The sequence below is a fragment of the Balaenoptera ricei genome, chromosome 5 (assembly GCF_028023285.1).
Source record: "Balaenoptera ricei isolate mBalRic1 chromosome 5, mBalRic1.hap2, whole genome shotgun sequence".
In the NCBI taxonomy this organism is placed as follows: domain Eukaryota; kingdom Metazoa; phylum Chordata; class Mammalia; order Artiodactyla; family Balaenopteridae; genus Balaenoptera; species Balaenoptera ricei.
The window spans coordinates 111140765-111165744 of NC_082643.1; the positions used below are offsets into that span (position 1 = coordinate 111140765).

Sequence of the window (24980 nt, forward strand, 5' to 3'; positions counted from 1 at the left end):
TGGTCAGGAACAAAAGGAGGTTAGTGGCAGAGGACTCAGCCAAGGTCACACCTGGAATATTCAAGATAGGGTACTACTTTTGCACAGGAGACCCCCACTGCCACGAGCACCACCATCACTGCCCCCAGAATCCTGACTCTGTCGCTGCTACCATGAAACCACAACTCATTCTGTCCTTACACCTTTGCATCATTCCTACCCATTCAACACTTCAGGCTGGAGTTTCTGAATTAGCTGAGCTGAAGTGCTATGTCACACCTTAGCTGTCTGTGGTTGGAGAGCCCATCTCCAATCCTTCAACCTTTATATATACATAAAAATTGAAGATTTATACAAGATTTATATAAAGGAGATCTCCCTAAAAGAGATCTAGATAATGTGGAGCCAAAAAAGTCATATCAACTATCACCTCTAATTCTTCCTATCAACATATGCATTCATATACTTTTTACATCGTCCACTAATGAATATTTTCATTCAGTATCCACTAGTGAATAAATCCATCCACTAGAAACTATTTACTCATATTCTCCATTTTTTTTCTATTTATCAACTTTCTCACTAATTGAGTCCCTCAATTAGTGATCTGTTTTTACTTTGTTTTCGTTTTTCCTTCTATTTCTTTTCCTAGTGGTATTTTATTCCCATTTGCCTTAATGACAATACATTATCTCCGTGTATAATCTGCCATCTCTTTATAATGCTGAATTTTCAAGGCCAGATCATGCAAGATTATTTCATCGTAGGAAATATGACTGCAAATCAAAAATGCTGGCATCTCAACCAAAATTATATATCCAGTCCCTAAATAAGCATCTCCTCTTGAATATTCTACTTGAGGATATACTACAAAAGCAAACTTGATATGCTGCCCACCCCCCGCCATGAACTAACCTCCCTCTATCATGTCTCTATTACTAGTACCACCATCTTAGGTATTTAAGAATATCACAGAGATATTTGGGGAAACAGGTTGAGTTTTTGGATGGACTGAGAATGCATTATTATTTTCCCACTTAAAAATTCACTATGAAACAGGGCTTGGAACTAATTATTATCAATAGATTCCAGTAATGAAAGACGCCTGTATTTTCCCTTCCCCATCAGAAACTTCTTCACAAGAAGGATAAAGTATGTGTCAACAAAACAATATTTTTAAAAAGTCACATAAATAAGAAGCCAAAAAGTTTAATTTTATTGAATAAAGTTCATTCAGGGCTTACATAGATATTAATATACTTTAGATCATAACAGTTGAGAGATCAATAGCTGATAGGAAGGAAGGAAGAAAGCAGTTTGTACTTTCAATGTAAAAAAAAAAATCTAAACGCTACAGATGTCTTGTAAAATTCCCAAAACAAGGTCTAGCCAAGTTTATTGTTTAGTGGATTTTTTTTCTTTTTTCAAGAGATGAAAAGTGAGATTCAATGTGTATACTATTGGTTACAACTGATATAACAGCTTGAAAAAATCATGAGACAGAAGCATAAATATAATACAAAAAGACTGTATTGTAGGAATATTTAACTATAAGTGGAAAAGATACATTAAAACCATGAGTGTGTTACACTAGTTCAGAACAGAACTCATAAGGCAGACCAAAACTGATGCTAGTTAAGGAAAAGGGTCTGTTTTTAGGAAGCATGTCCATACAGATACCACCACAAAGAAATGCCAACAGTAACTACATGGTCCCCTCTTGTTACTCAGTGAGGTGTCAAAGGTGAAATGACTGGGTTAACAGCTTAAGCTTTCTCCAAGGATTTGTAGTATTCCATCAGCACGGTCCAGGCCTTGGGAGCCATGAAACCTTCAGGAGGTTTCTGGCCTTCTCGGGCAAGTTTGCGCATTCGTGTTCCTGATATAAATTCAAAGTCTTCATGGCTGAAAGGGAGAGAAAAAATAAAAATATTTCACATTTTAAAAAACTTAGTTATAGTGAAATTTTAAAAAACATTTGTTCCTTCTGTTCATGGTAGACAAGCTTAATGAAAAAACTATCTGGATGAAATATACTACTTACGAATATCAACCTGATTTCAAGTTTGTCATTGAGCAAAAAACACCACACTATCAAAACTTACAAAAGAAAAAAAAAAAAAAAACAATGATCCCTCAGGTTGCCCTTTTATAGACATACCCATTTCCCTCCCTCCTTCCCAACCCCTGGCAACTAATAATTTAGAAATAGAATTTTTTTTTTTTAGAAAAACATATAATTTAGATGTTTTAGATACACATATTGAAAACTTTTTAGGCAGTCTGAATCTGGAAAGCTAAATGCATTTTGGAACATTAAGAGAAAAATGGAACTTAAAAAATAACAACAGCACGTAAGTAGCAATAATTAATATTATTCCATTGATAAGCTATTACACAAAGGTAGTGCTAGTTCTTTTCATCTTCACACCTACAAAAACACACAAGAGCCCTTAGACCATTAAGCACAGAGCACCTATGGCTATGACACATACTGTCTATTGGTAATTTCAACCTCTTCCCTCAAACAAGGGAACCGACTAGATAGCAGACCCAAGAACAGAGCAAGAGTTCTGGGTCACTCAAGTCACCAGATCACATTCCCTGTTTACTCCTAGTCAGCGACTGTATGTTCCATCCCCACTTTGCTATTTGTGGAGTTAATCTGAGAATTGAGTGAAATCATAAACTGCAAGTGGCCCTTGTTTCTAGAGGTATGCCAGGTATGTTTTAACTAATAATCACACTTTTAGGAATCTACGTAAAGGAGATAATCAGAGATGGCAACAAATATTATGCATAAAGATAGCTGTCTGAAAACTGTTTTACGATAGTTAAAAATGTTGTAAATAATCTAACAGTTGAAGGTCTAAGTAAATTGTGGTACAGCCCTGAGTAGAGTTACACAGTCATTAAAGTATAGTTAAAGATTGGATAAAATGTTCACGATGTAATAATGGTAAGTGAAATAATCAGGACGCAAAACTTTATATACAATACCAATGCAATTTTGTTAAAATAAGGGGGTGGGAGGAGGAGAAGATCATAAAGAAATACACCCAAACGTTAACAGTGGTTATTTCTATGAAGTGGTATCACAGGTGCTTTTAGTTTTGTCATGATAGTTTCTGCAGTTTTCTACAATGATGATTTATATTATCAGTATCAAAATAAAATTTAAAATAACATATTATTATCAATAAGAGCTTATTTTTAAAATCTCTATCCAAAAGTGAGTTAAATAATTTTAAATAATGTGACCTTTAATTGATCTGAAACCTCAATCATTTGGAACACTGCCCTGATGAGAGCAGATAAACAGGATGCTGATATAGCATTATACTCCCTATTCTGGCCCTACAGGAGTTACACTGGCTATTAATTCACCCCTAAATGACAGACATCAGCAGTAAAGAGTATATCTGAACAGTGCTGGGGACATACAGCATTTTCAGTAAATAATGACCAGTGATCAAGTACTTTATTAGCTTTCTGACTAGGAACTCAATAAATATTTGGTGAAATATGAAAGAATGAAAAGGTATATGTATAGAAAATTTTTATTCAATATAGAACCATTCAGAGTCTTATAGAAGTCACTACTCTCCATCCCCTGGCCAAAAAAGGGTAAGATGGGGTTTCTGATTGCTGTGGTTCATCTGAGCTCCTTGTATATTCCCTTTTCTCTAAATCTGGATTATTCACATGTAGAGGTTTCTACATGCCCTTCATGACCTCTTCAATAGTCATCTTCTGATCTAGCTTCTCTCTTGACCTTGCTCACCTCTACTTTATTTGGGGGAACCTGGTTCACTTAGTCTATCTATGAGCTCTTGGGTTGTCCACTTGGTAGGACTGAGCTCCAGACCAAGGAAGAATTATTGTGATTTCCTCATGATCCAGTGTGCCCCAGTTTCTGGCCTCTCCTGCTTTTCTAATTTGCATTGTCTGTGTGCTCAATGACCCGACTGCTCACTGGGCTTCTGAACCTTGGACTTGGTTATATTATCACCAGCCTCTACGTATCTTGCATCTGGCCGGTCCTTAGGCCTGCCCACTACTGTTAGTTCCTAAGATCAACTTGACTCTTGGTCCTGGATCTAGGTTTCCCTCTCATATTCGTTGCTGGTCCTAATTCTGGCCTTTCCAACTCCCCAGAGAGGTACCCAGAGTTTAATGAATGTCTTACCCCACTTTGAAACATCTAAGAGTCTGAGAGTTTTATTCTGGAATGCTACATATACAGGATAAGAATATAAAAAAGTGTAACTCATTTAATCAGCCACAGGAAAATCAACGTTAATGCTTTATAATCCCATCTCTTGCTATTAAGCAGAAGTCACTACTTCTTTAACTCACGCATGTGACATCTTCCCCTAGTAACCTGTCCGCTCTTCTATTCCCTGCACTACCAGAAAGACAGGAAGATACACATTCAACTCAATATTTCAACAGCTCTCATCTTCTCAGGTAAAACATCTTTTAAATGTCTGCTCACATTTTCAAAGATGACCGAAGAAAAGGAAAGTTTAACAGATATTGCTCCAAAGCAAGATGGATTCAAGTAGTTTAAATCTAGGGAGTATCTCCCACTTCTATCATGTGTTCAATGTGCAAGAAAAGTCAAATCTACTATAATAAACTGGCCCATGCACATGTGTTGGTTACAATAGTTCAAATATGAAGTAAGCTATCATCTTTCTCTTACATAAATGACTACAACTTAAGGGGAGAAAAAGAAATTGACTGCATGTGAGATGGGCCTAGGAAAAAAGCAAGACTATGAGAGGAGCTTTCCAAAAAATTCAGGAAAGGTTGGGATTAGAAACATAATTTTTAAATTTATCAACACTAAAATGAAAACCCAGTTTGAGAAAATGGACAAGCTCTCCAAGAAAGAAGACTTGCCGAAAGGGAAAGCATTTGTCAAAAGAGTAAGAAGAAAACCAAGATGATTATATGGAGGTCATGGAAAAAGAAAAAAATTTAATGTGAAGGCCACAGAGGGGCTAAGGAAGATGACCATGAGGGGGGGAAAAATCCACTGGATAAACGAATCAGAATTTAAATTTTCTTTAATCAAGGAGTTTCAGTGGATGATGAAGGAAAGAGATGGAGTGGTAAAGTGGCAGAGATACACAGTGGAGAAAAGATTTTTTTTTTTTTATAAGAAAAGGGAGGTCTTAGCATGTGTATAGGCAGAAGAAAATAAGTGGCATACAATGAGAAAAGGGAGGAGGATGAAAGCCAGGAGAGGGTAACAGGAAAGAAATGAAAGATGGAGAGGAAAGTCTGGGATGAAGAACACAGAGAAAGGAGCTCTGACAAGGAGGGTGAAAAATGAAGAAAAGAAGAAACAGTGATGACGTGGAGTTAGAAAAAGATGAGGTGGTTAATGCAAGATGGTCTCAAGCTTCTCAGTAAAAATGTAAGGTTGTCTCCTGTGGGTAAACAGAACCTGTGTGGGAATGAACTGATAATAGGATCCATCAACACAGTTTGGTGACTATCTCTAGGCTAGAGAGGTTACCCCTCAGGGCAGGGCTTAGCAAAGCAGCATCTGGAGAGGAAGTCAAGGGCGTGGAGGGGTCCAGATCTCTCCAATTGCATCTAAAAAACCCTCATTCCAACCTGATGTAAAACTGGTTAGTTCAGCTGAGAATCATTTGACAAATATTGCTTGAATGTTTTAGTTCCTTAGGAGGGTCACTTATCAATTCCCTAAATAAGTGTCATTAAGGAAAATTATGACCCTAGATCTTTCTGGCCATGTCAATTTAAAATTTTGAATTCAGAAAGGAAACCCTGTGTCCCATGCATAAATTACCTGTTCCTGATGGGGCAATGAAAAAGAAATGAGGGACCAGCTTGTAGAATGACTCTGTCCTGACTTTGTGATTAAAGGAAAAAAGCCAGACCAATTAAAGTCCTTTCTTTCCTCAGAATGCCAAACAGTCTGAAATCCAGAAGTCTCCTTGCATTCCTTCTGAATTTGAATTTTAAAACCAAAGTCCCTGGGTACCTCTTTTCCTGACGCTATTTCACACTCCATCTGCCCCACATGCCACAAGCATTTCTTCATCACATGAAACGGGACTTTCTGCTGCCACATGCTGGTGGTTCCTTCCACTCCACCCTGGCTACGGAAAACACATTTATTTCCCTCTGCCTCAGACTTGTATTTCTATCCCTCACCTGAGGATTTAATTTTTTATCAGAAGTCAGGTGCAAGGACTTGACACTAGAGGCACTATCTGTAATCTAATCACAGTTTTCACAATTACATCTTTAAATGGATAGCACTTTACAGAAAAAAATTAAATCAAGGAAAAACTGAGGCATTTGGGGAATGCTCTAAAACTAGCTCTGAACTTTACCTGTGAGTAATCGGGAATCTGGCAGAAGCAGAAAAGGCTACTAAACCTTAGGCTTTCACTACAAAGCAATTCTAGCCAGTCCATCTAATTACACTGGTTAACCCACTTCTATGGCACCTGAAAAAGGAAATGCAAGTCTGTTTTTTTTTTTTCTTCCCTTTTCAAAACCACTTGGTCACAGATTCTTACAATCCACAGCTGACAGAACGCCTCCTCTTAAAACACACACACACACACACACACACACACACACACACACACCCCAAAGAACAAAAAACAAAAAAAGCCAAAACAAAACCAAAAACACCAAAAAGAAACAACTGAAGGGGAAGGGGTTAGAATGCAAGGACAGAAAAAGCACACCATCCAGCAGACTATGTGGGACCCTGTGGGTCCAGCATCTTGTCCCATGTGGGACACACAACTACATATGGCCAGCATCTTGACCAACTCCAAAGTACAACAGCTCCTGGCCACTTGTTGAAGATTTTAATTCTTTACAAATATCTGCTGTCTCTCAGTCCACATATGTGGCCATCAGAGCCACCAGCACAAGCTGTCCAGACAAGAAGCTGGGGTCAGCCCAGGGGCCTTCAATTTTATCCTTCAAAAGTTCATATTCAATTAGACCAGCTTTTTAAAAAATACTAATTAGATAATAAGCAATCAGAGACGCAAAGGGGAGCTTCTTCTCTGATAGAACTAAAAATAATGGTAGTAACTTATAAGTGAATCTAATTAACTATTTGGGGGCTAACTACCTTTCATTTAACTCGAAAGAAACTCATATATAATACAGTATACATCAAGACACTAAGAATTCTCTTCAAATACAAATCATCTGTTCAAAACCAGATAATTAGTTATTTATGGCTTTCCAGGAGCCAAAAAGCATGGTAATCATGCATGACAAATTTAACAATTTTTATTTCCAAACCAAAGACCAACTGAAATACATGAAAAATTTAATTATCTCAAACTAATTTATCAAAATCCTTAATTCATCATGTTTTCCTCCCCTCAAAAATCTTATAAATAAAAGCTAGAGAACAGCTCCTATCAGACATTCAGTCAAACAAGAAGTTTCCAGGGAATGCCTACTCATCTTTGTTCCAATCCCCATTGCAAGCTACCTAAACCTAAACTATCATTTCATTAACTCTTGCCTGCACTAATGCACACCTTCACACTGACTTCCCTCCCATCTTTCTCTTTTCTATACTGCTACGTCATTTCTATACTTTTATGTGCCACGTAGTAGTTTCAAACTTGTTTTTGTTTTAATAAACACTGCAAGTATAGTTACTTTGTAATCCATGTCTGGTAATTCTAGTATGTGAAGTCTCTGCAGGTCTGCTTGTGCCAACTGTAGTTTCCCTTTTTTTTTTCCCCTTGCTTTGGTGCTATGTTTCCTTGTATACTTTATCATTTTTTACTTAAGCTGTTCATTAAACTTGTATAATTATTTGTGGGAATAAATTGAGGTCTAGGACAAAGCAGTAATGCTCTAGCGACAGTCTACATTTGCTTCTGCTGAATACTCAGAGGCATGCCCAGTTAAGAACCACCAAAAACTAATTTCATGGCTTGAGGGCTTTTTGGTTGTTTATTTGTTTTGTTTTGATACAACCCGGGTAGTATGAGTTTGGCCCATGTGAACAGTTCTGAGTTTTTTTTTTTTTTTTTTTAATTAATTAATTAATTATTTATTTATTTTTGGCTGTGTTGGGTCTTCATTTCTGTGCAAAGGCTTTCTTTAGTTGCGGCGAGCAGAGGCCACTCTTCATCGCGGTGCGCGGGCCTCTCACTGTCGTGGCCTCTCTTGTTGCGGAGCACAAGCTCCAGACGCGCAGGCTCAGTAGCTGTGGCTCACGGGCCTAGTTGCTCCGCGGCATGTGGGATCTTCCCAGACCAAGGCTTGAACCCGTGTCCCCTGCATTGGCAGGCAGATTCTCAACCACTGCGCCACCAGGGAAGCCCAGTTCTGAGCTTTTGAGCCTAAAGCTCAGGGCTGTGCTCAGTCTCCTGGGGTAGGGGAATGGGTGTGGTTCACTTCAGATTCTCTCTTAACTACCTAAGGTGGGAGGGAGCATCAGCTCAATGGGAGTGTCTCCTGTTGGGACTCCCCACCTCGGTCAAGACCAGGGAAATCAACACTCAAATTTGCTAGGTCAACCAGGACAAAAGCAACAACACTCAACTTACCTGAAGTTCTAACCTTCATTGAATAGTTTAGCCTCACAGTTCTTATCATGTTATCGGCACCACAGTACTTTTATGAAAACGTTTTCCTTTATCCAGAATTTTTAGTTAATTTCTCAGGAGAATCAATCTGTATAATCCAACTTACCTAATTACCAAAAACCTGAACTTCCCAATATTTAATGTACACGGTAACAACACACTATCTTTTCAAAATCTATTCTAGTTTGTACCATTCAAAGAACTGCCTTATCTAGTTCCTTTCTCATCATCCTTCTTTCACTCTCTTTTCCAGCCCACCCTGGCCTTCTTCCCAAACCCTCTGGGTCTATCTCACCTCAGCACCTTTGCATGCACTTATCCCTTTGTCCAGAATGCTATTACCTCCTTCTTTACCAAGGGAATGCCTAACTCATCTTTTGGAGCTCAGCTCAAATGTCTCTTGCTCCAGGAACCCATCCCTGATAACCCCGACTTGGTCACACAAGTGCTAGCAGAGCTTCCCACAACTCTTCTGCAAAGCACATGCCATCCTTAAGTGGTTTATTGTCTGTCTTCTCTAGAATGTAAGTCCTATGAAGGCAACAACAATATCTGCTTGTTTCCAACCACAGTGCCCACATTTAGCAATGACATGTACGTAGTAAAGACTCAACAAATAGTTAATAAATGAATAAAGCATAGCAAAGTTGGAAAGTTCTATACTAATTTCAATGTAACATGTTGACTTTAAAACAAGACACAGCATATATAAAATATATAATTTGACTTTCAAAAATATACATAGTATTATGTCCCTAATTATGATTAAAATGCATAGTAAGAAAAGACAATGCAATAGATTTTAAATTAGACCTTATCAGTTAATGGTTACGCAATAACCCCCTGCAATAAAATATGTGCAAAATCTACAAACACAGGACAAGATTCATTGGCAAGTTCATGCAGTTACAGTCAGACTTCTACAAGTTTTTAAAGGAAACATCAAAATTAATAAAAACAAAGCACTTTATACATGAATGGAAAAGACAGTTCCCCAGTACTCTAACAAATATTTATGTATGGCAAAGACTACATAGCAAGAAAGAAAAAGAAAAGAATTCACTCAAGAAATATTTCAGGGGTCAATATGACAAGACCTGGATGTGAAGAGTGAGGCAAAAGGATAAAGGACTTCGATTCTACATAACGGGGAGAACAAGTAACTAAGGAAATTTAGGATTTGGAGATATATGAGGGGAAAGGTAAAGTTGCTTCTGGGCATTTTAAATAATAACAAGAAATCTAAGCAGAAAACACCCATTAGCGTGGTAGATAGAATTCTAAGATGGCCTTCATGACCTTCACCCCATGGTGTTACTACCATGATATGTCCTTATATGGCAAAAGGAATTTTGCAGATGCCATTAAATTTGCTAATCAATTGACCAAAACTAGTGAAATTATCTGAGTGGGCCTAACCTAATCACTAAAGCTCTCTAAAAGCAAATATTCTCAGATGACAGCAGTAGTCAGAGATTTGAAGTCTGAGAGGGATTTGACCTGAGGGATGTTCTACTGCTGAGATGAGGGGGCCCACAAGGAAGACTCTTAACGTGGCTTCTAGCTGCAGAGAGCAATCCCCCCCACTGCGATAGCCAGTAAGAAGATGGGGAGCTCAGTCCTAAAACTGTGAGGAACTGAATTCTGCCAACAAGAGTCATCTTGGAAGCTGATGCTTTTCAGAGCCTTCAGATAAGAGCCCAGCCTGGCCAGAGAGTCCAGCTTGGCCCACCCAGACTTCTGACCTAAGGAACTGTGAGGTAATAAATGAGTAATGTTTTAAGCCACTAAATTTGTGTCAGTTTGTTACACAGCAATAGAAAGCTAACATAATTAGCAACTTGGAAACACTGAGGAATAGCTTTAAGAGTCACCACACAGAAACCACTAGAACAGATGAGCTTTCCTGTAGAAAGTAAATAAAAGAAGTGAAGAATATATGAGAAAAGCCTTGAAGGATGCCTCTTAAGTAGAATGCTTTTAAAAAATGACACTAATAGTACATGATTTAAGGTGTACTCCAGCATTAAAAAATATGAAAGAAGTACTCTACTGATAACATGGAAATAACCAGACAGCAAACATTTATGTCCACCTGTCCCTTCACTGACTCATTTCCACCAGGCACTCTCACTCATGTGCACTCTCTTTTTGGTGAGTTGCTATTTCAATAATCTGAACCAAAATTTTGCATTTATCTATCCAAATACAAAGAAGATTTACTGCATAAAGGAGAAAAAATTAGAAATAGCTGAATTATCTCTAAATGTTTGTAATATGTGAAAGAATGGGCTTTAATCTTGTACTCCTAAAACTAAATTTCCTTGAGTCATTATTACAGCTAATATGAACCTACTTAACTTCCTAAGTACAAACAGATGATTTTTATCATAATTCTTATCAATAATATCTTGCCTGTAATCTTGATGAAGTTTGTTTCTTTCTCCCTAAGCCTTGTCTTACACTGGTATTTAATCAAATCAAAAGCTACAAAATCATTAATTACATAAAATCTGGCATTGAATAACAGCCATTAATCAAACATAAGACAACCTCATATGTGCATAATTAATAACTGTTTTCTCACTACATCAAAGACTATCGCCTTTCCACAAAATTTTAATCACTTTCCAACATATCCCCATCAACTTAATTATATTTGAACATAAATATAAAAAATTAGAAAACTAAGGCAGTTTTAAAGCTTCCCAAGTTACAATTTATAAAGATTTGGTAACTCAAAAAAAATTCCAAGAAAATGAGCCAGTCATGCAACTAATACAGAATTCATCATTGGAAAATCTTATGAGAACTGATGTAATTATTTAGCTTTTGAATGATTAAAAGAGAGACTTAAAGAAATACTACACAGATTTAACAAAACATGAAAGTTATCAAGGGCTTCCCAGCGCATCATTCAGCTACATACAGATGGGTTCTAGGATCCTGTGTGTGATTAAATCAGATGATCATGCAAAGAAACCACAGTAAGTAAACACATCGGCGCAAGAAGTGTAAAAGAAAAGCTCAACTCTATTTAGTTTTGCTTCCTTAACTCATCAAAATGGAAACTCACCTAAGTTTTAAGCATTTGGCCACTAGCAGAACAATTCTATTTCTCACCCCTCACTCTATAAGTGACCAATTGTTACTTTCAGAACAAGGTTATGCTCAAACATCTTGTACACAAAGTATACAAATAAATTGCATGCTGGGTGAGAAGTGAAGGGCTGCCCTGCCCAGGATTCCATCTCTGACACTATACAGTCTACAGATTTGTAGGAAGGCAAGGCTACCCTCTGTGGGGGGGAGCTTTCAAAAGAATTGTCAATGGGTAATCCTCTCTCCAGAATAAGGAAATTAAAATCTCTGATGGTGGCCCTACATATTTTGAACCACAGAAGGACAGACCTATATTTGAAACTTTTTTATTTTCCTTAACATTTAATTTGTATTTTCAATCACCTTTTGCAGTAATATAGTTCAAGGTTTACTCTAATTGCTTTTTCTTTTAAGAAATTTTCTTTAAGCTTCTAAGGCATCTCTTCAGTAGAAAAAGTCCATTTACAACTCTCAGCATGTCACTTTTATAGCTGCACTTTTTTTAGACAGTGAAATTGTACAATGTGTGTATGTATGTATATAAGTATATATATATATAGACATACGCATACATATACATACATAAACACACACACATTTATTTTTAGGGCAAAACAAAACATGCCACGACTTAGAGCTATTTCTAGGTATTGGCAAACCCTGATTTTGTACAAAGGTAAAAATATTCTGGTTTATTGCAAATTCTTCTCATGGTGTGGTTCTGAAGTATACTATAACCTGGGCCACAGCTTGGATCTTCAGAAAGTAACAGTCTCGAGTGGCCACACCAAGGCTACTGGGAACATCAGGAGTTCTTTCATATTTCCCCAAACCAGCTATCCACTAAGCCTTTTCTGTTCATTGACTCATAAGGTTTTCCTGTATACTGCTACAGTCTATCACTCAGAAAAGACTGCTATCATCTAAAATTATGCATTTTCTCCAGAATTATTATCATTAAATGAGAAGCCAACAAATCCCTCAAACTCCACTGTTAACAGTAGTATTTCTTTATCCAGATAACTTATCATTTAATTAAATGACACCAAATTTTATGTCCCTTTCAGAAACAAGAGAATGTGTTGATTTTTAAAAAGTTTCTTTTTCCTTCTTGTCTGCACCATTACAAAACAGGCTGCAACAAATGAGGACACAGGGTTAGGATCAGCGTTATTCCTGAATGCGCAGTCAACTGCACAGTATCAAGGGAAAAAGGATGAGCGCTCTCAGATTAGAAGTTATTAGACTCAGTCAATTTTTAATTAGCACCTGCCAGTAGAGGTGAACTGATAAAACATAAATTAAAAATAGAGCCAACCCTCTATATCCACGGTTTCCATATCCAAGGACTCGATCAACCTCTGATTGAAAACATCTGGGGGTAAGGGGAGAATTCCAGAAAGTTCCAAAATATAAACCTGTAAAACCAAGAGCGGATTTTTTGAAAGGGTAAACAAAATCAACAAACCTCTAGCCGGGCTCACCAAGAAGAAAAGAGAGTGGACCCAAATAAACAAAATAAGAAATGAATGAGGAGAAATAACAACTGATGCCACAAAAATACAAAAAGCCAAAAATAAAACTTGAATTTATCATGGGCAGGCAACTATTTACACAGCATTTATATTGTATTAGATATTATAAGTACTCTAGAGGTAATTTAAAGTAGAGAGGAGGATGTGTGTAGGTTACATACAAATAATACACCATTTTATATAAGGGACTTGAGCACCTGCAGATTTTGTTACCTGTGGTGGGGGGTCCTGGAACCGATCCCCCCCAGATACTGAGAGACAACTACTTACTGAACATGAATTGTAATTTACATTAAAAAAGCAGGGGTACTAAATAAGCAGATATAATTTGTACTAAATAAGCATCAATCAACAAAGCATGAAGCACCTACTAATGTAAAAAGAACTAGGAGCTACGATTCCCAGAAATGACTACAGATTTTGAGCTAGAAGGGAATCAACTCATCCACTGCCATCATTGTAGAGATGAAGAAACGAGGCCAGAGATGACACAGGAATCTCAAGTCACGCAGGAAGAACGGGGCTAGCACTCATAACTTCTGATTCTAGAGCCTCACATTGCCACTCTAAATTTACAGAGTGTACCACCTGCAGGCCTATCTCATTTATTGCACTTCATTTTGTAGCGCTTTTCACATATTGAAGGTTTGTGGCAACCCTGCATCAAGCAAGTCTGTTAGCATCATTTTTCCAACAGCACTTGCTCACTTCGTGTCTCTGTGTCACATTTTGGTAATTCTCACAATATTTTGAACTTTTTCATTATTATTATATTTGGTGATCTATAATCTTGGATGTTACTACTGCAATGGTTTTGGAGCGCCATGAACCACGCCAGTATAAGATGGTGAACTTAATCAATAAACGTGTGTGGGGCTTCTCTGGTGATGCAGTGGTTGAGAGTCTGCCTGCCAATGCAGGGGACACGGGTTCGAGCCCTGGTCTGGGAAGATCCCACATGCCGCGGAGCAACTGGGCCCATGAGCCACAACTACTGAGCCTGCACGTCTGGAGCCTGGGCTCCGGAACAGGAGAGGCCACGATAGTGAGAGGCCCGCGCACCGCGATGAAGAGTGGCCCCCGCTTGCCACAACTAGAGAAAGCCCTCGCACAGAAACGAAGACCCAACACAGCCATAAATAAAATAAATAAATAAATAAATAAATTTAAAAAATAAATAAATAAATAAACGTGTGTGTTCTCACTGCTCCACCAACTGGCAGTTCCCCAGTCTCTCGCCCTCTCCTTGGGCCTCCCTATTCCCTGAGACACAACAATATTGAAACTAGGTCAGTGAATAACCCTACAATGGCCTCTAAGTTTTCAAGTCAAAGGAAGAATTGCACGTGTCTCACTTTAAATCAAAAGCTAGAAATGATTAAGCTTATTAATGAGGAAGGCATGCTGAAAAGCAAGACAGGCTGAAAGCTAGGCTTCTTGTGCCAAACAGCCAAGCTGTGAGTGCAAAGGAGAAGTTCTTGAAGGAAATTAAAAGTGCTGCTCCAGTGAACGCACGAATGACAAGAAAGCAAAACAAGCCTTATTGCTGATATGGAGAAAGTTTTAATGGTCTGCACAGATGATCAAACCAGCTACGACATTCCTTTAAGCCAAAGCCTAATCCAGAGCAAGGCCCTAACTCTTTTCAATTCTATGAAGGCTGAGAGAGGTGAGGAAGTTTAAGAAGAAAAGTCTGAAGCCAGCAGAGGTTGGTTCATGAGATTTAAGGGAAAGCCATCTCCATAACATACAAGTGCAAGGTGAAGCAGCAAGTGCTGAGGTAGAAGTTGCAGTAACTTATCCAGAAGAACCAGTTCGGATCATTAATGAAGGTGGCTACACTAAACAAGAGATTTTCCATGTAGATGAACAGCCTTCTCTTGGAAGATGATGCCATCTAGGACTTTCACAGCTGAAGAGGAGAAGTCAATGCCTGGCTTCAAAGCTTCAAAGGACAGGCTCTCTTGTCCTCTGGCTCTCTAATGCAGCTGGTGACTTTAAGTTGAAGCCAATGTTCATTTACCATTCCAAAAACCCTACTGTCTTCAAGAATGATGCTAAGTCCACTCTGCCTGTGCTCTATAAATGGAACAACAAAGACTGGATGACAGCACATCTGTTGACAACATGGTTTACTGAATATTTTAAGCCCACTGTTGAGAACTACTGCTCAGAAGAAAAGATTCTTTTCAAAATATGACGACTCACTGACAATGCACCTGGTCACCAAAGAGCTCTGATTAAGATGTACAACGAGATTAATGCTATTTTCATGCCTGCTAACACAACATCCATTCTGTAGCCTGTGGATAAAGGACTAATTTCCACTTTCAAGTCTTCTTATTTAAGAAATACATTTCATAAGGCTATAGCTGCCATAGATAGTGATTCCTCTGATGGACATGGGCAAAGTCAACTGAAAACCTTCTAAAAAGGATTCGTCAGTCTAGATGCCATTAAGAACATTTGTGATTCCTGGGAAGAGGTCAAAATACCAGCATTCACAGGAGTTTGGAAGAAGCTGATTCCAACACGCATGGATGACTGGAGGGGTTCAAGGCTTCAGTGGAGGAAAAAACTGCAGATGTGGTGGAAATAGAAAGAGAACTAGAATTAGAAGTGGAGCCTGAAGATGTGACTGAATTGCTGCAATCTCACAATAAAACTTAAACAGATGAAGAGTTGCTTCTAACGGATAAGCAAAGAAAGTGGTCTCTTGAGATGGAATCTACTCCCAGTAAGATGCTGTACAGATTTTTAAATGACAACAAAGAATTTAGAATATTACATAAACTTTAGTTGATAAAAAGCAGCGGCAGGGTTTGAGAGGACTGACTCCAATTTTGAAAGAAGCTCTCTTGTGGTCAAATGCTATTAAGCAGCATTGTGCGCTATCGAGAGACCATTTGTGGAAGGAAGGGCCAATCAATGCAGCAACCTTCACTGTTGTTCTGCTTGAAGAAATCACCACAGCCCCCCACACTTCAGCAGCTCCCATCCGATCAGTCAGCAGCCTTCAACACCTAAGCAAGACCCTCCACCAGCAAAAACATTACAACTCACTGAAGGCTCAGATAATACTTTATTTTTTAGCAATAAAGTATTTTTTAATTGAGGTATATAAATTGTTTTTTTAGAAATACTATTATTGCGTACTTAATATACTACAGTATAGTGTAAACACAACTTGTATATGTACTAGGAAATAAATATATTTGTCTGACTTGCTTGATTGAAATACTTGCTTTAATTACAGTGGTCTGAAACCGAACCCACAGTATCTCTGAGGTATGTCCGTACTGATATTATCTATAGATAGCAATAAAAGTTTGTCAGTCAAAGGAAGATAGAGGCATGCTCAATACTACCAATAATTTGTATTAAAAGGTTGTTATTTTTTTGCTCCTTCTAAGATCTTTGAAGAAAAAAGTTGCACTCTTAGTGGTCAAGAGCATAGGCTCTGGAGCCATACTGCTTGAGCTCAAGTGCTGAGCTGCCATTTACTGGCTCTGTGACCTTATACAAGTTATTTGAACTCTGTAGGCCTCAGCTTACTACCAACCTACAAAATGGGGATAATAATTGCACCTACTTCACAGGATTATTATGGGGTATTAATTACAGGTATTAATACCTGTAAAGCAATTATGACAGTGCCTGTCACACAACGATTGCACAAATATTAGTTAAACTCACTCTCATTACATAGATCCCCTGGGCTTACCCGCAAAATCATCACTAGGCCTTGGTACTAAGTGCTAAGCACTTCTACATGCTCAGTAATATGGCAGACAGAAATGTCATTACTGCCCTTAAACACTTCACAACAAAATTCCTGAGATCATGAACCATGAAACCAGATTCAGTTTTTATTTCTACTTCTAACTTCTGAAATATTGAGAAATTCGTTTCCCTGGTTTGCCTTTCTCTGAAATGGGTACAACAAAGCTTGTCACTGATAAGTTATAGTGAAGATGAGACAGTATGTTGAAGCCCTCGGAGCAGCTTAGAGCACAAAGTGCTTCACAGATCCGCGCAGAGAACGCAAAGCTTACTGCTCAGAGTCATAGTAGTCCATCCGCTTCTTCTTCTTGTTATAAGCCGCAACTCGAAAGGGAACTATTTCCAGGGTGATTAGGCCAGGGGCCATGGTCAGCACTTTGGCGCCATGAGTTGGCTCATACAGACCCTTCCCTGTTTCTGGATGAGGCACGCCAGCAGGGTCTCGTCCAACAATATAAAAATTGGCTCCTGCAACCATCCGTGCTCTGCAATGCCACTGGACCTAGAACAAAAATTTTCCTATTAGATAACCATGATTTTATGACCAGCACTTAGAAGTATTAAGTGGATAATAAATGCATATACTTCTTATACAGTCAGTATCAGCAGGAAATCTCAACAGATTAAAACGTTCACTTTGGGAGGCCAGAAACAAAACTGGCAACCCCTTGCCTTCCAAAAAATCTAAAAGTATATATGGTATGGATGTTTATGTATATGTATCTATATATTTGTTTTACTGGTAAGAGATATGTGAATGTACATCTGTGTCTATGTGTAGGATTTTATACAACTATTAGATGTCATTTATATATAGTTCAAAATCTAATATGTTGGTTAGAAATCAGGCTAGTGGTTGATCCTCTGAGAGAGGCAACTGAAAGGGGCTTCTGGGGTAATGATAATGTTCTTTTTTTCCCGCAGCTTTATTGAGTATAATTGACAAATAAACCTGTTTATATTTAAAGCCTACAATGCAATGATCTGATATACATATACATTGTGAAATACCACAATCAAGTTACTTAACACATTCATTACGGCACAGTTACCTTTTTGTGCCTATGGTGAGAGCACTTAAGATCTACTCTCCTAGCAAATCTCAAGTATGCAATACAGTATTATTAACCACAAACACCATGCTGTACAATAGATCCTCAGAACTTACTCATCTTATAACTGAAAGTTTGAATACTTTGACCAACCTTGGAAATAAAAGCTTGTACCTAATCCACTTGGATGTTAGTTCTAGGAGTCCCTGGTAATGTTGTTTCTTGACCCAGGATCCAATCCGGGTGCTGGTAATCAGAGTATGCTCACTGTAAGAGTTCACTGAGCTGTGTGTACACTGTGATGTATGTACTTTTCTCTATGTTATACTTTAATAGGTTAAAAAAAATTGGATGAAAATTATTTAAATTATATGAATATTTACATAAACCGGTACTGAGAAAATCCTGTCACCTAAATGATTACTACCTAAGATACTAGGTAAGAATAAAACAAGGTGTTGGTTGTGACTAAATAGCCATGCTGCATCCAAAGCTAGCTCTGTAGCCTATACTTTCACATTAATACTGTTTAAAAACAAAAATTAGTTAGTCTAACACCTAGAACTACAGAACTTTAGAAGTTAAAGTAACTAAGAGACCATCATTCTCATTAAAACTCGAAGGAAGTAAACCCTCAAAGGTTAAGTGACTCGGCCAATAGAGTGTAGGACAAACCCGGGTCTGCAAACTTGGTCTTAGCTCCCTTTCAGTGTATGGCTGCATTATTTAGTGAGTTACAAAACCATCTCGGTTCTGTGTGAAAAGAGGTATAAATGATGACCACTACACATCACTTTCATTTTCTCTCTCTTGATAGTTTCTCTTATACCCAGTACTTTATTTTTATCAACATAGTTCAGAAAGTGCAAGAGCACAGGGGCAATCCCATACCCTACACTTGAATTGGTCACCCTGAGGAGTTTCAACTTTTTTAGTTGTTTCTACTGATGTTTACCTCTGTTTTTCTTTTATTTATTTATTTATTTATTTAGTTAGTTAGTTAGTTAGGTGCACCGGGTCTTAGCTGCGACACGCGGGATCTTCAGTTGGGGCATGCAGGCTCTAGTTCCCTGACCAGGGATTGAACCCAGGCCCCCTGCATTGAGAGCGCAGAGTCTTAACCACTGGACCACCAGAGAAGTCCTTACCTCTATATTTCTAAGCAGCATGTGTACACTGCTGCATCTTGACGGTTTAATTTTAGATATTATATACTGTCATCCCCGATATCTGTGGATGCTCAAGTCTCACAGTCAGCCCTCTGCACTCAAGGTTCTGCATCCATGGATTCAATCAAGCACAAACTATGTAGTACCGTAGGTATTTACTTTAAAAACCCTGCGTTGGGCTTCCCTGGTGGCGCAGTGGTTGAGAGTCTGCCTGCCAATGCAGGGGACACGGGTTCGAGCCCTGGTCTGGGAAGATCCCACATGCCGCGGAGCAACTGGGCCCGTGAGCCACAATTGCTGAGCCTGCGCGTCTGGAGCCTGTGCTCCGCAACGAGAGAGGCCGCGATGGTGAGAGGCCTGCGCACCGCGATGAAGAGTGGTCCCCACTTGCCGCAACTGGAGAAAGCCCTCGCACAGAAACGGAGACTCAACACAGTCATAAATAAATAAATAAAAGAACGTGAATTTCTTTAAAAAAAAAAAAAAAACACCCTGCGTATCAGTGGACTGCAGAGTTCAAATTTGTGTTGTTCAAGGATCAACTGTAACACAGCCATTATTTCCACATTACTTATATTTCCCACTATAAAAGAAGATATGGGACTTCCCTAGTGGCGCAGTGGTTAAGAATCCGCCTGCCAATGCAGGGGACATGGGTTCGAGCCCTGGTCTGGGAAGATCCCACATGCCGCGGAGCAATTAAGCCCGTGAGTCACAACTACTGAGGCCTGTGCTCTAGAGCCCACAAGCCACAATTACTGAGCCCGTGTGCCACAATTACTGAGGCCGGCATACCTAGAGCCCGTGCTCCGCAACAAGAGAAGCCACTGCAATGAGAAGCACATGCACCGCAATGAAGAGTAGCCCCTGCTTGCCGCAACTAGAGAAAGCCCGCGGGCAGCAATGAAGACCCAACGTAGCCAAAAATAAATAAATAAATAAATAAATTTTTTTTAAAAAGAGAAGAAGAAGATATTTGGCTCTTACTCCACTATCCTCATTCCCTATCCAATTTACCCAAGAAATACAGTGATATCAATACTTTGGTGAAACAAACATTCATCTGTAAAATGGGAATTACAATAGTATTTATCACATTTATTTTTAAGAAAATTAACACATGAAATATGTGAGGACTTAGAATAGTACCTGGTATCGAGTAAGTACACAATAAATGTTAGCTGTTATCATCTTTATTTTATTCCTCTCCTTGTGCAGCTGTTTATTTTTCCTAGAGTTAATAATTGTCTTGATTTTTTTCCACTTGCTTAGTTTTCCATATACCTGTGTTTCTATGTACCTTGTACCATCCTTCTTCCTGAACACACAGTTTAATACAATTCTCAGTCTCCCTTGCAGTGTGGCCATATGGCTGAGCTCTGGCGAAAGGAATGAGAGCCAAAGTGATGTGTGCCACTTCCAAACACAAACCATTAAAAAGCCTCCAGAGCACTATCCTAGCTTGCTTTCCCCATAAGCCAACTAAACAGAAAGGACCCTAAGGCCCTATAATAAACTACTTCTTTTCCTACTACAGTATTACTTCTGCTTGCACTGAGCTGCAATAGTTCTGTATGAACAAGATGGCAAAGCACAGTGCTTTGTTCCCCACATACGCCCACCCATCCCAGATTCAGCTCATTCCCCTCTGCCCCTTCATAGTAGACCCACAGAAGACCTTTGCTAGTTCACACTCAGAATTTTTATCAAGGGGTCAGTCAGAATCAAATCATCAATTAACGACTCTGCAACTCCACTTAAATGGAAAATCTTTTCTGCCTCATGAAAAATAGCTACTGCTTACAGAGTTAAATTAAAAGGGCAGTCTAAGTTTTCTGAATTTAGGTGAACTTACTTTTCTCATTAAATATTTATGTCTGGATGCTTAAATCATTCAAGTGCCAAATGGTCAATAGGAATATTTTTCAAAAGCATATTGGTGACAGGGGCCAGTGCTAATTCTGTCTTGTAAAATTGCCAGAAATTTAAACTGCTTCTCTGACTTCTTTTAGAAGTTATATGAGTAAATTAAATGTAAACACAACAAACATGGAGTCAGCATTCTCCGGCAGGTAACCTGAATGATTTCAATATATATTTTAGTGAATGGTTCCCTTATGAGAATACTTTTTAAATTTTAACAGCCATGAATAGGCAAATCACTCGTAACTCTTCCAAGAATGCCTAAGTGTGAGTCAACTTACAACCTACTGAACAGGTAATAAGTTTTAATCCAGAGAATGCAAGTCAGCCCACAGCCATCAGTATCTGGTTAAGAATATAGGCTTTATTTAGAGTCAGGTTGTCCTAGATTTGAATACTAGCTTTGCCCCTTAGTGATGGAATGCCCTTAGGCAATTTCCTTATATAAGCCTCAGTTTCCCAGTTTATAAAAATGAGAATGATAATACTTAATGCGTAAGATTTCTGGGAGTTTTGAAAATATTGAGGACACCACCTGGCCCTCAATAAACGACAGTCACAAATATTGCTGCTGTTAGTATTATTCTGTCAAGTATTTCCTGACAATCACAGTTGAATTAATTGCTTCCTAACCTCTAAAGAAAATTCATTCACTCTCTAAAGATGACATACTGCCCAGAAGACGGCTGCTAAAAATCAGTAAGAGTTATCTATCTACCCAGCAGACTGAGGTCAAGATGTATTATTTATCTTTTCATGCCCAGTGGCTAGCATCATTATCGGGAAACAATGCATAGTGAAGAAGGAACATAAGATGATACCTAAAAGTTTTCTATAAACCCCTCTAAGAATCTGTAAATGGCCAACTGAACAACAAATGACTTATTTTTGGCTTTACTTGCATCTATGTAGCAAATAACAAATAGCTTTGTCATTTTTTTTCTGACTATAAAAGTAACTTAATTCACAGGTGGCAAACACTGCTAGTTGCCTCCACAACAACTGATTTCTCTTTGCCCTGATCTCCCTATTCCCTGATGACAGAAACGGTATCTTAAATGATGAAAATGTCGGGTCCTTGCTTTCTCAGCCTTCCTTGACATACAGCCCTGCAGCATGGGCATCTAAGCAAACAACAGAATCTCTTGGGAAGTCTGCTGGAGGGTTCTGAAAAACTTTTCCTCCCTAATAAAATTCTCAACTTTCATTTATCTGAAATGTCTTTACTTCACCGTTATTTTTGCTTGAATACAGAATTCTAGATTACAGACTTGTTTTTACTTTTTTTCTCGCTTAAAAATGTTACTCCATTGCTTCTAGTTGATAATGCTCTTGAGAAGTCAGCCATCATTCCTATTATTTCCCTATTGTCCCCTCTTCCTCTCACCCTCCCCATCCCTCTACTTTTAAGGTTCCTCTCTTTATCATAAATTTTCAGCAGATTGACTACTATGTGCCTAATTGTGGTTTTCTTTGGATTTATCCTTTCTTATATTTACTGGGCTTCTTGAATTTGTAGGCTGATGTTTTTCACCAATTTTGGAAAACGTTCAACCACTATTTTTTTAAAAAACTTTTTCTGCCACATTCTCTCTCTTTTTTCAGAACTCCCATTATACACATGTTAGATGGCTTGACGTTGTCCACAAGTTGCTGAGGCTCTGCTCATTTTCTCCCATTTATTTTCTTTTTTTTCAAATAATTTCTATTGAATTTTCAAAAACCCACTGACCTTTTTCTTCTGCCAACTCTAGTCTGCTTTTAAGTTCATCCAATAAATGTTTCCATTTCAGATACTATACTTTTATAGTCCTTGAATTTCCATTTAATTTTTTTATAGTGTCCACTTTTCTGAGATTCCCCATCCATAAGACTACATTTTTCTTTAAGAAGCTTCAATGTTCTTATTTGCTAATTCCACCATCAGCATCACCTCAAGGTATGTCTCTAGTGACAGTTTTTATTCTGGATTATAAATCACACTTTCTTGCTTATTTCCAATAATTTGTTGCTGTATGCTGGACGCCTGAATGACTTGTTTTAAGGAGTCTGAATGGTGCTTTTTTCCTTTAGAATGTTAAGAGCCTGATTCTAGCAGGCAGGTAATTTACTGGCACCTCTCCTTATCTTTTTGAGGCTCAGTTTTAAACCTTGTTGGGCAGGTCCAGTCTAGCTTTTTGGGCCAATTATCAACCCACTGCCTTTCAACTCCAAATTCACCCTCAGTATTTGCTCTGAGATAACGGATTGAAAACTAAGCATTTCCCCTTCCCAGTGAGCAAAATGTTAAGTTTTATCAGTAGAGGGACATTGTAGAAGGAAGGGTGTGTAGTGGTACCTGAGTATGGGGATAGTTGGTGGGGATAGTCTGGTCCAGCAGCAAACTCAAAGTGCACCATCCTTCAACAACCTCAAAGCCCTAGCCTGAGGCCAGTGACCGCCTTGCTGCAGCCCTCCTAATGCAAACGCCAGGGCACTCCAAGCCTCCCACCAGCAGCTCCCTGACTCCCTCTGCTCACTCACTCACCACCCTGTGCTCATCTGTGCCTCAGAGGGTTGTTTCCTGCATTAATTCCGACATGGGTATCACACTGTGCACCAATCTGGCAGCAAGCCAGCTCCCAATGCCCTGACCCCCACTGAGCCCCAGTCTATTAGCCCCAGCTAGCTTGTGAACCAGAGGGTTGTTCCCTGCTATGTGGCATCTGTGAACCAGTGCGGTCCAGGCAATCCACTGAACTTCACCATCCAGTGGGATGAAACCATACCTTTTCCAATGAGATCTGAAGCCCAGCTTTGGGAAGAGGATCCCTTTTCCAAGTGTATCTATCTTTCCTTTGGTAATCTCCCTCAGCCCCAGGATACCCTTTAGAGTTCACTCTGCATTTTTATAGTTACTTCTCTATTAAAGCTTAACAATTCTTTAAACTTCCCCTGTCCAACTCTGTGTGATTTCCCACCTCCTAACTGTACCCAAATTGATACACTGTTTCTCTAGGGTGTGGTCTTTGTTCCTAAAGCATGTGTTTCTGATGTCTTAGTTGAATGCCAGGGGTGTTAGCAAGGTTTCTCCACTCTAGCTGAGCTGGAATGTCATCTTCCAACAATGAATAACCTCTGGTATCTTCAATCCACTCTCAAACTTATTGCAGCCATTCTCTACCAGGCCTCAGAGTCTTGCCCTGCACGAATGCAATCCAAGGAACCATGGGGAACACCCTCACAGTCTTCTGCTGCCTTAGCTCTGTACTGCAAGTCTCAGCTGCTCCAGCAGCCCTAAAATCCAATCTCTGCCTTCTCAGCTCAAGAGGTGTACTTATACAATGGAATATTACTCAGTGACAAAAAAACGAAATATTGCCATTTGTAGCAACATGGATGGACTTAGAGATTATCATACTAAGTGAAGTCAGAGAAAGACAAATATTATATTATCACTTATATGTGGAATCTAAAAAAATGATACAAATAAACTTATTTACAAAACAGAAACAGACTCACAGACACAGAAAATAAACGTATGGTTACCAAAGGGAAAAAGGGAGGGGGAGGGATAAATTAGGAGTACTGTATGGGATTAATAGATACACATGACGATGTATAAAATAAACAACAAGGATTTACAGCATAGCACAGGGAACTACATTCAATATCTTGTAATAACATATAATGGAAAAGAATCTGAAGCTGAACACTTGAAATTAACACAATATTATAAATCAACTATAGTAAAATAAAATAAAATGGATGCCAGAATAATGACTACTCAGAATAAGTCATTGAAATAAACTGATATTTGTTCCAGAATTTCCTCCC

The 24980-nt window shown here is 38.7% G+C and overlaps 1 protein-coding gene across 3 annotated transcripts in view; it reads right to left on the bottom strand.

The window, feature by feature from the left end:
- Nucleotides 1-1172: 1172 nt before the first annotated feature.
- Nucleotides 1173-24980, bottom strand: part of PAPSS1 (3'-phosphoadenosine 5'-phosphosulfate synthase 1) — a 103399-nt gene continuing 79591 nt past the window's right edge. For all 3 annotated transcript variants that reach the window (XM_059923379.1, XM_059923380.1, XM_059923381.1), the window contains 2 exons: nucleotides 17293-17522; nucleotides 1173-1884 (listed from right to left, as the gene is read on the bottom strand). In XM_059923379.1, the coding sequence (XP_059779362.1) occupies nucleotides 1746-1884; nucleotides 17293-17522 (369 nt within the window). In that variant the 3' untranslated portion in view covers nucleotides 1173-1745. The remainder of the gene's footprint in view (nucleotides 1885-17292; nucleotides 17523-24980) is intronic.